The sequence below is a fragment of the Humulus lupulus genome, chromosome 6, assembly GCF_963169125.1.
Source record: "Humulus lupulus chromosome 6, drHumLupu1.1, whole genome shotgun sequence".
Taxonomy (NCBI): Eukaryota; Viridiplantae; Streptophyta; class Magnoliopsida; order Rosales; family Cannabaceae; genus Humulus; species Humulus lupulus.
In genome coordinates, this window is record NC_084798.1 from 216,866,134 (window position 1) to 216,880,058 (window position 13,925).

At 33.8% G+C, this 13,925-nt stretch overlaps 1 protein-coding gene across 1 annotated transcript; it reads left to right on the top strand.

Moving 5' to 3' along the window:
- The first annotated feature begins 5,701 nt into the window (after positions 1-5,701).
- On the top strand, positions 5,702-8,132 carry LOC133783284 (cysteine synthase 2). Its single transcript, XM_062222851.1, has 6 exons — positions 5,702-6,032; positions 6,232-6,306; positions 6,702-6,845; positions 6,957-7,325; positions 7,403-7,638; positions 7,719-8,132. The coding sequence occupies exons 1-6, from the start codon at positions 5,829-5,831 to the stop codon at positions 7,939-7,941; spliced, it is 1,251 nt and encodes a 416-aa protein (XP_062078835.1). The 5' UTR covers positions 5,702-5,828; the 3' UTR covers positions 7,942-8,132.
- Positions 8,133-13,925: the final 5,793 nt, after the last annotated feature.

The following is a 13,925-nucleotide window of genomic DNA, read 5'->3' on the forward strand; positions in this document are numbered from 1 at the left end:
TGGAGCTGCTGGGTCAGCCGAGGTTGAGGCGGAGTTAATGTTTATCGTTGTAGTTTCGGTCTGCGAGGTCGCCTTGAGTGTTGACCTCGCCTCCTCTACATTGACAAATCTCTGCGCCCGTCTGTTAAACTCGGTTATCGACCTCACCGGTTTCCCTTGCATGTCATCCCAAAGGGCACTCCCGGGTAAAACACCAGCTCGGATGGCCATCAAGTGCCCACTGTCATCCACGTCACGAGCTCGGGCGACCTCTAGATTAAATCTTGTCAGGTAGCTCTTCAGTGTTTCGCCCGGTTGTTGTCAGACGTTAGTCAAAGTGGATGCTTCGGGTCTGACTCCCATCATAGCTCGGAACTGCTTCTTGAAGTCTCTAGACAATTGATCCCACGAAGTTATAGAATGTCTCTTGTACTTCTCGAACCAACTCTTGGCAGGTCCGGCCAATGATGTCGGAAACAACATGCATCTGAGCTCGTAACCCACGTTACTAGCTCTCATGATAGTGTTGAATGTACTCAGGTGGCTGCATGGGTCGGTTTTTCCTTCAAACGCTGGGACGTGAGGAATCCGGAACCCTTGAGGGAACTGAGTGTTAGAAATATTGGGAGCAAACGGCTCGAGCTCCTCATCAGAGTCCTCATATCGACCGTTCCCTCGTTCATTCTTCAAAAGCCTAAAGGCTTTTTCGAGCTGATCAATCCTTTCTTGTACTGGGTCCTTAGGCGGTGTCTGGAATTGCCGATCATTAATCGCGATCCCAGGTTCGCGTCTCCGTGAGGGATCTCTACGCCCATTTAGGTGATTCCTTAGGTCCGGATTCGTCTGATCTCCCTTCCCCCTGCTATGATTCAGATGATTCCGTAGGTCGGGATGGGTCTTGCGGTTTCCAGTATTTTTACGACCTCGGTCGCGTTTACTGACGGATCTGATTTCTCCGGACTCGTCACTGGTGAAACTTATTGATCGGTCATTTCGTGGTGAATCCATTCTATGTCGCCTTGTCTCCGCAGTGCGAGTCCGGGACGTCTGACTTCTCTCAGATTGTGCGCCTCTCCGCTCCTGGAAAGTCTCCCTGTGTCCTTGCCTATCCCCCGTACGCCCTTGACCCTGATTTTGAACAGGTTGAGCGTTTCTACGGGGAGGTGAAGGATATCTTATGGGAGACGGTGGGAACCGTATAGGTGACGGTGGTTGTCTTCCTTGCTTCGGCCTAGAAGGCCCAGAATTTGCCCGAGATGGGCCAGTTGCGTTCGGTGCACTACCAGGAACCTGAGTCCGAGCCTCAGTAGGAGCTCGGTTATTCTCAGTTCCTGCAGGTGCTTCCGCAGGTGTATTAGGCGGGACCCGAGCCCGGGTACTCCTCTGAGGCCTAGAAGGGGCGGATGGCTCTGCTGGTGTTGGAGGTTGTGCCGGCCTCCTTGTGGCAGCATTTTTTCGTGGACGTCCACGGGGCCTCCGGGGAGGAACGTGCACGTCCCTTGGAGGAGGGACTTGGTCTTCGCGCGGAGGCGGGGGCTGAGCCACCTGCGCCTCTGCGGCTATCCTAGTCAACTCCTCGTTACGTTTGTTGGCTTCTGCCAACAACTGTTTCAGCTGCCGATTCTCCAATTCTACAATAGGAACATAACGTTCAGGGTTATAGTACATGTCCTCATCCCTTGGTTGTGGAGGTGGCCCCCGGGAATCGGAGGACCCACTCCTCTCATCAGCGTCCGGGTTCTCCATTGGCTGTTTTCCAGGACGCCTTGGGTAATTTTCTTCAGGAGTGTTCTGATTGTTTGCAGCCATGAATCTCTCAGGGATGAATGCTTAAGGCTCTCAATGAAAGCACCAAACTGTTGACGCCGTTTTTCGTCAACAAATAAAAGAATAGAGCACGTAAACAATTTAAGACAATGGCAAAAAATAAACAAACGAATCAAACACGGTTTTTTACGTGGTTCAGCAGTTAAATCTGCCTAGTCCACGAGTCTCTGTTATTAATCTCAAGATTATCTCTAAACAATTCTTCAGCAATAATTCTCCAGAGTTTTCTCTCAAGGATTAGGATTTCGATCCTTTACAATGGTGCATGCCTTCTCTATTTATAGAGAAGGATGCAGAATACTATCCCACATATTTTGGGTAGTTACTCTTTTGTGAATACAAATAAATGGCTTTAAATGCCAATAATCAGATATTAAAGGAAACGTCCCCCAAAGATCAGGGGGCGTATAACTGTATTAAATAATATCCCACAATTCTTGGGGATTTACATCAACTAATGAGGACTACATCTCATAGTTATTACACTTGTAGATACTCAAGGTGGTTATGGCGTATCTTCAAGTCTCCAACATTTCTGGTCTCATGTCATTGTGCGAGCCACTGACATCTCCCGAGCTAACGTTTCTTTCGAGATGGGATATCGAGCTCAAGAACCATGCTCCGAAGTTCCTGAAGATGAAAGTGTTAGCAACCTTTCGAGATCGAGGTCATTTCGAGATCACCGCTTTCGAAATCATACATCATACTTTGCAGGCTCGACTTACAATCCTAGATCACTAATCCTCACGAGACCATTTGTTGCGAACTCAGCTTTCGAGGTCATATTTACTATCGCTCGAAATCTGGGTATAACAATCTTTATTTCTAATCATTAAATTTAAAAAACAACAAAAATATCACTTGTTTTATTTTCCTCATATTATTTATCTCTAAACTTTATTTATTGATTAACTTTATTTATTTGCTTCCTTGTGGAATCGATCGTCCGATCAATACTACAACCACCGCTAAGTGGAAGTCACGTTTGGGCGTTAAACAGAGAGAAAGAGAAAAAAAATGGAGAGACAAAAGTTTTAAAATTTAAAAAAATATCAATTTGGCACTTGTGTTTTTCTAGATTATGCGATTGAACTCTGTATTTTGTTAAATGATAATTTAGAGCACGTATTTTGCAAAATTGATAAAAATAGTACATTATACCAGATTTTGGTAAAAAAAATTAATATGACCAAAATACCCTTACTTTTTTAATATTATTTAATTAAAAATAATAAAAAATTGAAATGAAATTTTAAAATAATAAAAATTAAGTTTTAATTAATTAAATACAAATATCATATTTAAGTTAATCAAAAGTAAAAATTAAAATAGAAAAAAAGAGAGTACAAAAATTAAACCCTATCTCTCTTTCTTTTCTCAAATCTAGTCGATCATGGTTGCCTCGCCACTAAGCCTCGACTGGCAACACGCTCCTGCATCCTACCCCGAACAATGACATGATCCTTGCCTCCTACTCTAACAAGCGATGTGATCCATGCCTATTGCTTCCCGTGGTCCAGAAATGACTTCACATTTAGTGTTTTGCCACCATCTCTACCTAGTCTCACAATTCCTTTTCTTCTTTTACATTGTGTATCTTTATGTTAGCTTGCATTTTAATTTTTCTCTCTTAGATTAAACACTAGAAAATTGTGCAAAGCAATAAGATGGCTTAAGACTATCTCCAATGCTAAACGCTATGTTAGTGCAACTTTAACACTAATTTGGTGTAGTTTCCATCGTGTTTTCAATAACAATTCCAACAGTAACACCAAATATTTCACCAAATTTTCTAGAAAGACCATTTTGGTGTGAAAAATGGTGCAACCTTGGAGTGTGAATGACTGGATTCTACATTAAAATGGTATTTTGCACCAAATTGGTGCTGCATTGGAGTTGCTCTAAGGGGTATATATATTTATATCTATATCTTGTTTTGGTAAGTGAAGCAGTGGGGGAAGAACAATAAAAGCAACAAATGGACATGCACAGTTTGCAACTAGAAGCAAATCTGAAACGTGTTTGCTCAAGGTCCATGGCCAAGGACCTTCGTCTCTAGCAATTGTTGCTGCCTCCGGCTGAGGTAAACTTCAAGAGACTACGAACTGCTTTAAATGCGTTTCTCAATTTGGATGAGAAAATTGATCAAGAAACCGAATGAGAAAATCGAATGGGCGGATGGGTAATAAATTAAGATATTATTTTATGGTTTGAAAATAAGTCAAAAATTGTCACGGAATTGTCAATGGGAATTTTCAAGAAATTAAAGCTGAATAAAAAAAAAAATACCTAGGGGGAGAGAATGAGGAAGAAGAAGAAGAGAGAGGAAATGCCATATTCATGGGTTTTGATAAATGTTAATTAGTTTAAATTGTTTTTTATTTTAAAATTAATATAATATATTTTCTATTTTTTATTATTTAATTAATTAAAAAATTTGAGGATATTTTAATCATATTGAAAAGTAGTTTGACCAACAAATAATAATATTGTGAAGAAGAGGTAAACCTTCTCCAAGTAGAGAAAGATTCTTGGTGATATCTATTATAACTCAAATGATGAAGTATGTATTTTTTCTTTATTTCTTCAAAATTTTAAAGAATACATCTATTTTAGCTCAACTATTGGAGTGATTTTACAAACTTGTATTTTAATTTCAGTTACTAAATTAACTTCATTTAATGTAAAATTATTTGTTCAATCAACTTATCTCTGATACGCAGGGCTGATTCAGCGATAAGGTCAATTAGGCAAAAGGTTAAGACCTACAATTTTTTGTATTTTTGATGAGAAATAAGATCCAAAAATTAAAAAAAAAAATCTAAAATTGTATGGTAATAAGACTCCAAATTTTGTTTTTCTTTTATAAATATAAGGCCTCAATTTTTTTTTGGCTTAAGGCCTTATTAAGGGTTGAACCGACCCTGTTTATACGAGTTATAGATTCGCATGAGATATGTTTTTTTTTCCATTTTATTTATGGCTCTAGTAAATTTTTGAAATAAATTTAGACAAGAGCATGAGGGCACCACCAATTTTCATCTTACATAGAAAAAAAAAAAATTATATACACACAAAATTTAAATACAAAAGTAATCCAGTATGTGTTAAGTAAGTATGCCTGTCATTACTTGTAATATATATTCTTTATTATTGACCAATACGTTGTTTGATATCGAATTCATAAACTATATTTTTCAAATGAAAAATGTAAAAAATCATAATTTTGAATAAAAAACTTTATAAAAATCATCTTTTATAATTATAATTAGGTTGATTTGATAAAATGACTTATTTTTTAAAGTTATTTTAGACTCTAATATAATTTGAATATTTTTTTGTAAAATTATCTTTCATAATTTAGATAGTTAGTCGAAAATTTAGATAGGTGGTCAAAAAATTCAAACAGCCGGTCAAAAATTTTAGAGAGCTGGTTAAAAAATTTAGATAACTAATCGAATATTAGATAAATACTATTTTATAAAAAATGATCAAAAATAAACTAAAGTACAAAATAAAAAAAATCATTTTCACACATTTCTGAATAATTATTATTTTATTTATTTTTCCCTTGAATTATTATTTTAATTTTTTTAGATGGAATCAGGTGCTTTATGTTGCTGTTTTTATATGAATTTTAATTTGATAATGTTTTTTTTTAATTTTTAAGTTTTTAAATATGTAGCTGTTAGATTGTATAAGTTAACAAATAAATCATTATGTTTTACAGAATTGAATTTTAATTTTTTTTAAAGGAAAGGGAAATTGAATTTTAAAATCGAAAACTTATTTAAAATGTCACATATACATATAAATATAATATGTTTTTTTTAGAAAAAAAAAACTTTAATATGGTTAGTAATGCAAAGCCCTGTTTTTAGAAATTTCCCTTACATTTAATTAAGCCCTTTAACACAGTCAAATTTAGTTTGAAAAAATAAGAGTCAAATTTACCAATCGAGCTCCCAATTCAGAACCACCACTGCCGCTGCCGCTGCCACCACCGCCGCCGACGACCGCCAATGGCTCCTGTGAGTACCACGGGAGCTATTGTCGCGGCAGTCTCGATCGTCGTGGCATCTCTTTTCGTCTGCAACATAAAGTCTAAGTCTTCCTCCAAAAGAACCACACTTTCGAAGAAAAAATCAAGAGAGGGGCTAATCGGTGCTATTGGCAACACTCCTCTAATTCGCATAAACAGTCTCTCTGAAGCAACTGGCTGCGAAGTAAGAAGCTGGGTTCCTTTAATTTCGGTGTTCATATAGGAGAAATTAGCTTTTTTTTTTTCGTTTCTTGAGTGGATTAGTGTAATTATTTATAAATAAATTATCTGGGTCTGTTTAAATTTCATTTTTTGTTAGTAGTAATTGAAATATTTTTCTTTTGAAAAAAGATTTACTGATTTTGTTCACTGGGTTTGATCAGATACTTGGAAAGTGCGAGTTTTTGAACCCAGGAGGGAGTGTGAAAGATAGAGTTGCAGTGAAAATTATTGAAGAGGTAATTTGCTTTGTTGATCATATAAGTTGTTGTATTTACTTCATGCTATAACTATATTTTGCTTAGTCCATAGTATGCAAATTTTTTATAAAAGCATGTAGAAGAATCTTAAACTGTATTCTCTCTTTTTGGTCAATCAATATCTCTAGCAATCAAAGTTGAAGGAAGATATTTGGTGAACCTTTTAGTGTTATACTTTTTTTCATAGCTTTATTCCATAGAATGTAAATAATATATCTAATGAGTTTGTGATTTCAAACTTGAATTCATGCCTAAAATTTAAAGAGAGGACCTTTAACTTTAAGTATTCTTTTTCTTATTCTCATTTACTTGCCTAGTGTTGGTTGGTTTGGTAGATTTGAGATCAATTCTTGTGTGCGTTTTGGATTGTTTAGGCTTTGGAATCTAGAAAGCTTGGTCCTGGTGGGGTAGTAACTGAGGGGAGTGCTGGAAGCACTGCCATTAGTCTTGCCACTGTTGCTCCTGCTTATGGTTGTAAATGCCATGTGGTTATTCCAGATGATGCTGCTATTGAGAAGGTATTTCATATAAGAACTGTTTTTGTTAATGAATAGATTGAGTTCCTCATTTTACATTGTTGTGGTACCCTTTTGTAAAAACTGGCTTTCTTGTATTAAATCTCTTTATAGTCTCAAATTATTGAAGCATTGGGAGCCACTGTGGAAAGAGTAAGGCCAGTGTCAATTACTCACCGAGACCACTATGTTAATATTGCAAGGCGACGAGCTTCAGAAGCAAATGAACTGGCATTGAAGCTTTTTACAAAATCTGAAGAAATTAATGGTTGCCAAACTGATGGAGAGGAAAAGAGTTCGTGTCTATCTATGAATTCTAAAGGAGGTTTCTTTGCCGATCAATTTGAAAACCTGGCAAACTTTCGTGCTCACTACGAAGGTACTGGACCTGAAATTTGGGAGCAGACAGAAGGAAACTTAGACGCGTTTGTGGCTGCAGCTGGAACGGGTGGCACTTTGGCCGGAGTTTCCAAGTTTCTTCAGGTAAAAGAATTGTAGTCTCACTAATGTTGACATGTTTCGGCGAAAGTTTGATATGCCAATCATGTGCTTTTTAACAGGAGAAGAATCCAAATGTGAAGTGCTTTCTCGTAGATCCTCCTGGTTCTGGTTTGTTCAACAAGGTGACTAGGGGAGTGATGTATACTAAAGAGGAGGCTGAAGGAAGAAGGCTAAAGAATCCGTTCGATACAATAACAGAAGGCATTGGAATCAATAGAATTACACAGAATTTTATGATGGCGAAACTTGATGGGGCTTTTCGCGGCACGGATATGGAAGCTGTTGAGATGTCACGGTCAGTTCATACTTGTCATTGATTTTTTCTTATATAAAAAGTATCAATATTTACCAATGAATGGTTCTCTCTTTGATCAGGTTCCTCTTAAAGAATGATGGGCTCTTTCTGGGGAGTTCTTCGGCCATGAACTGCGTTGGAGCTGTTAAAGTGGCCCGGTCTATTGGTCCTGGTCACACCATTGTAACCATATTATGTGACAGTGGGATGAGACATTTGAGCAAGTTTTACAGTGCTGAATATTTGTCTCAGTTTGGTTTGACACCAAAGGCAAGTGGATTAGAGTTCATGGGCATCAAATAAGATCAGAACCGTTTCCTTTTGACACCTTTTGCCTCACATTCAAGCAAATCCCAAAATTTTGCCCTTGTAATATTTGAGAGAGAGAGAGAGAGAGATTTGAGCTCTGTAATTAATTTTACAGTTCAAAGTTATAATTTTTAGATTCTTTAGTTACATACTGAAAGTACTGAATTTAGTATTTCATTACTTAATTTCTGTGACAAATATACTGCAATTAGTCTCTAAAGGCGTATAGGAAACTCATTTGTCATTTGTACACAACCATATAAAAGTTTAGCTCGGTTTTGATAAAGCCAATCCATACTAGGGATGGAGATTTTCTGCACGGGGACGGGCCGTGTGGGTACCCACCCTTAATGGGGCAGGGATTCCTTGTCTAAGTTGGGACGGGGCTATTTTCAAACTCCGAATATTAAATGGGGCGGGAACCGGGATAGCATTCCCCACGCTGACGGGATCCTCTTTTATTTTTTTATTAATTTTATAATAATTTTTAAATTATTTTACATATTTCTTTATGTGATTTTGTAGAATATTAGTAACTTTTAAAAGATTTTTAATTTTATTTTGTACATATTTAATACTTTGATTGAAATATGAAACATGCATTAATCGAGGCCCATTGGGCCAGCCCAAACAAGATCTTATTCTAAGACATGCGACAAACTGTTGTTTCAGTCTAGGTGTTATGGGCTACGAGGACGATTTGGGGGACAAGATCAGTCAGAGTAATGGCGGCGCAGTTCTAAACCAACGGCGTACAATCCTGAGGTAGCCTCCTCTGTAGGTTAAGCGTGGGGACAACCCCCACGCTTCTTGGGACGATGTCAGTATCGGGACACTTTATCATGCCAAACTCGGCCAACCAATCCAGATCCGTTTACCAAAGTCCCCCTCCGGTCACCAGGGTCCGGGTTCGTTTTCTGGACCCGGGTTTATCCTCGGACGTCCCGGCCCAATCTCAGATTTGGGAGCCTGCGACCTCCTTTCCCGTACCTCAGGGGACATTCCGGTACGCGGTCCCGGGTTTATACAACCTACCCCGATGATGGTCCTTGCTCACTCTCCCGGATGTCCTCTGGGCCTTGCCGAGACTTAGGCAGCCAATATCTGTTCTCCCTTCGCCTAATGGGCCCGGTCTGGGCCTTAACTCCCAGGAAAGCGGCCCACGGACTTAGAGTGTGGACCCAGACATTTTGGAAGAAACGGGGATAACAGTAACAATTTGTTTGAAGCTTGTAAAGTTTGTTTATTTTTTTGATGTGGATTTGTAACAATATGTTATAGTTTTGTAAAGTATGCTTACAATATGATTTTGTTCTATATGTTGCAGTTTTAAAAAGTTTATTTCGAGATTTTTGTTATTTTTTATTATTTCATAATTACAGTATACTTTCGTACAAGAAATATGACTATTATATGTTATTTTCGAGATCTATCATAATCTATTTGAAGTTTGTCAATCTGTAAACATTAAGTGGTTTTGTTTTGTGTGAAAATGATGGATCAAGGATCAAAGAGCTGGATAAGTTGGAGAATTTTCATGGAAGGTTGTGTATTTCAGGCCTTAAGTATATTAGGGATGTGAGTGATGTTATAGAAGGCAACTTGAAGAGCAAAAAGTATCATACTAAGCTTATTTTGAAGTGGGAAGGTGAAGTTGATTATTCAACAAAAGCAAAGGAAGTACTTGATGCACTCCAACCACACGTAAATTTGAAGGAATTCACAATCGATGGTTACGGTGGTACAAGCTTGCCAAATTGGGTAACGCATCCATCCTATCGTAACTTGGAAAATGTTCATCTTAAAAACTGTAAATATTGTTGTGTGTCACTGCTATCGTTTTAGCAACTAAGCTCACTCAAACATCTTAGGATTGAGGACAGTCCTCGCGTCGGTGATGATTCTCATGGTATTTCTTTGAATAGGCGATTTCAATTCCTAACAATTTTTAACTCTCTTTAGAATGATTTCAACCATACATTTTTTAACTTAGATAAAATTTAATTAAACTTAAACCTAATATTATATTAAACATATAATATATAATATTTTGTTGTCACTACTAAATTTAAAAACTATAACAAACATAAACTTAAACAAAAATAAATCAATTAATTAATTAAAATATATAACGTATTTTTAAGATATTTTATGATAATTTAAATAATTAAATCATATTTATTTAAAAATAATAAGGACATATATATAATTTTTTTATCTTATAAATTTGTGTGATAGTTTATTTTTTATAAGTGATTGGAACTATTTTTCTTCATCAAATTCACCAAAGGACATTGCGAGATATATTAGAAACTAAAAATAGTTTATGCACATATACTACTGTCTACACTATGACTTTTTGTATTCTTATTTTATTTTTATTATTAATTTCTTTTTAAATATTATTGTATTTTATATGTATATCGTGTAGCGATGTAAATATATATATATATATATATATCAACATTGCGTTTAGATGTCATGTATGTATATATTATTGATATAAATATTTAAAAAGAGTTCATTTTCACTAATTTATCTTATATTAGATATATTTTAAAAAATCATAAACAGTGTTTTGGTTTAATTTTTTATTTAATATGTTTATGTCATTGTTTTATATATAATATTGTTTATTTATTTGAAATTTATATGACAAATGATATAAATTTAATAAAATTTTAATAAATTTTATAAATAAAACTGAGCAAGCATGCATTATACGTTACTTGTATTTAGTAAATCATACCAATACAAAAATGAAACAATGGGAAAATTTTAATAAAAATTATCATGTTATTTATTCATTTTTTTTGTCATGATGTTATTTAAGGATTTAAATTTACATATTTATTTTAAAGTTTCATATGATTTAAATATCCCTAATTATTCTATATTAATTATATCAAAATATATAGCGACTACAACAATTTTTTTTAAGTATCTTTTAAAATAAATGATTGTATTTGTATCTTTTAAATTCAAAATGTAATATCTCAAAAATCCGTATTTATTTAAAGATTTGAAACAAAATTCAAATAATAATAGATTTATCTTTATTATCTTATCATTATTATTATTTAAAAAAACTCTAGATATTTTATGAAATATAACACTACGGGGGCAGTTTGTTTTAAGGGCTTGGGTATGTGGGAATGAGAATGAGAATGAGTCGCTCCTATGTTTAATTGGCTAAGATTTTAAGGTAGAAAAGTTTTGATATTTAGTGGAACTCACATGCTTTTTAGGGGCCGTTTGGTATGCATGAATCTGGAGACGAGAATGAGAATTTGAATATTTTCCTATGTTTGGTACTGAGTTTGAATTTTTCTAACCTGAGAAACTGTACTCCAGAGATTTTAACTTTTCATGATTTTGGGTTCAAGTGAAACCTACCTGACATGTAGTTTTCAGATACCCTGGAATGTGAAACACTTCAAAACTATTTTTTTTTAAATTAACCAATAATTATTTAATTAATAACTTATTTTATTTTTGAAGCTTGTAATATAAAAATAAATATACATATATTAATATAAAATGATAAATAATGTTGGTTTATTTAAAGAAATTGATATGTAAAGCATTTATATTATTTTAGTTTAAAATAACATATGAAATATTATTAAAAATAAAATAATGGTATTTTTGTATTTTTAAAAAATTATATTTGATTCTAGTTTTTAATAAATGTATTTTTTTAATTATGTTAAAAAATATTTCATAAGTAAAATTATTCATGTTAAAAGAAATATTATTTTTTAAGGAAAATTTTGATAATTTTGTAAAATGTCATTTACTAATTATAATTATACTATTTAATATTTTGATAGAATATATTATTATATTAACTTTATAAAAATATGAAAACTTGACAGATTCCTATGCACAACTAAACACAGAAAGTAATATGCCCAGGAATCATAGATAAGATTCTAATGTACAATCAAACACAGTGATGTAAGTTTCTAGACTATTAGATTACCCTCTTCAACTTTTCCAATAATACGAAAACTATGAACTCCTTATACCAAACAACCCTTTAGTAAGTAATCACTAACCTCTTTATACAATTGAGTTTCATATATGATAACATTGACCCTTATTCCACATTCCCCTCGAACCTCACTACTTAAAACAAAAACCCTTTATATATAAAGACTCAAACCACAAAGTTATTCTCATTCACTTTAAAGTTTGTTATCACTAGCTATGAAAGAAAGAAAAATTATAATTAAAGTGGAAGCTAGGGTAATTAGTTAGAGGATGAAAACAATATTATTAAAGTGGGAGCTTAATGGAGCTTATTATCATGAAAAATATTATGATTTTTGTGTTATCTCTCATGATAGTGAGTCTTTTTTAATTCAATTTAATAGATTTTTTTATTTATTTAGTGAATATAATTATATTCTGTGTTAGAGTTAGTGTGTTTTAATAATTAAATAATTTGTTAGCGATCATAAGTCAAACTTGTATATTATAATTAGGAGGTATGTAGTTTATACATTAATGTAGAAAACAATTAATAATTTTGATAACATTATAATAAACAGAGTTTTAACTACCAAAATTTCAATTTCATCTAATAAATACATCAATTTCAATCGTTAAACAATAAAAAAAACCATTAGAAGTTACATTTGGAGGGAGTTAGACCATGTACAAAGCAATATATGTAAATTTTATGTTAAATTTGGTAATTAATTAATCAATATTATATTTGACTCAATATTTATAAATGTATCACATTAATTAAAAAATTCAACAATTTATTTAATATTTATTAATAATATACAAAAATTTATATATTTTTAATTTTTATTTTCCAAAAAAAGTAAATAATTATTAATTAATATGGTTAGTCATTAATTATTAATTAATAAATTATGATAATTAATTTTAATATAGTAAATAAAAAAATAATAAATTATTGTATAAGATTTTGCACAACTTTTAAAGCACCATTTCCACGCTCCCTTGCCAAGCATGCATTCCACAGCTAAAGTTTTAATTTCCAAATAACTTTATAGTAACATATATAGCTATAGATTAAATATATTAATGTGATGTCTGGTTAGAGAGAATAAAACTTAAGGAATAAGAATGATAATATGAATGAATTTTGTTATACCCAGATTTCGAGCTATGTTAAATATGACCTCGAAAGTTGGATTCGCAAATAAGTGGATTCATAAGGTTGGAAACATGCTCCAGGATTGAATGTCGAGCCTGCAGGACATAGACGACCTCGAGTATGGTGACCTCGAAGTATTAATGATCTCGAAAGATAGCTCCGGGGACGCTCTCATCTTCAGGGATGATCTCGGATCAGGGGTCCCGAGCTCGACGCACATACGATCTCGAAAGCCATGTGGCCTCGGGAGATGTTTCTAGCTCGATAGATGACGGGAAACCTGGGAAGCTAAAGCCTTAGAGATACGTGATAACCACCTTGAATATCTACAAGTGTTATAAATACGAGATGTAATCCTCATTTATTACTGTAAATTCCCTAAAATCGTGGGATATTATTTGGTTAGTAGTACGTCTCCTGGTCTTCAGGGGACGTTTCCTTTTATATTTGATTATAGGCATTTAAAGTCATTTATTTTATTTACACAAAAAGAGTAACTACCCAAAATATGTGGGATAATATTCTTCGATCTTCTCTATAAATAGAGAGGCCATGCACTATTGTAAAGGACCGAAATTCTGAACCTTGAGAGAAAACTCTGGAGAATTCATTCCTGAAGAATTTCCAGAGATAATCCTGAGCTTAATAACAGAGACTCGTGAACTAGGCAGATTTAACTGCTGAACCACGTAAAAATCGTGTGTCTGTATTGTTTTATTTCAATTGGCCGCTATCAGTTATTGTTTATGTGCTCTTCTTTCACTGTTTGACGAAAAATGGCGTCAACAAATTTGAATCAAAATTAATATAAATAAAAAAATATTAAATTATTTACAATCTT

Excerpts from the sequence above, each read along its gene's own strand:
- LOC133783284 (XM_062222851.1), top strand. The coding sequence starts at position 5,829 with ATGGCTCCTGTGAGTACCACGGGAGCTATTGTCGCGGCAGTCTCGATC. Across the intron at positions 6,846-6,956 it reads ATGATGCTGCTATTGAGAAG|TCTCAAATTATTGAAGCATT; the intron begins GTATTTCATATA and ends ATCTCTTTATAG. Across the intron at positions 7,639-7,718 it reads GAAGCTGTTGAGATGTCACG|GTTCCTCTTAAAGAATGATG; the intron begins GTCAGTTCATAC and ends CTCTTTGATCAG.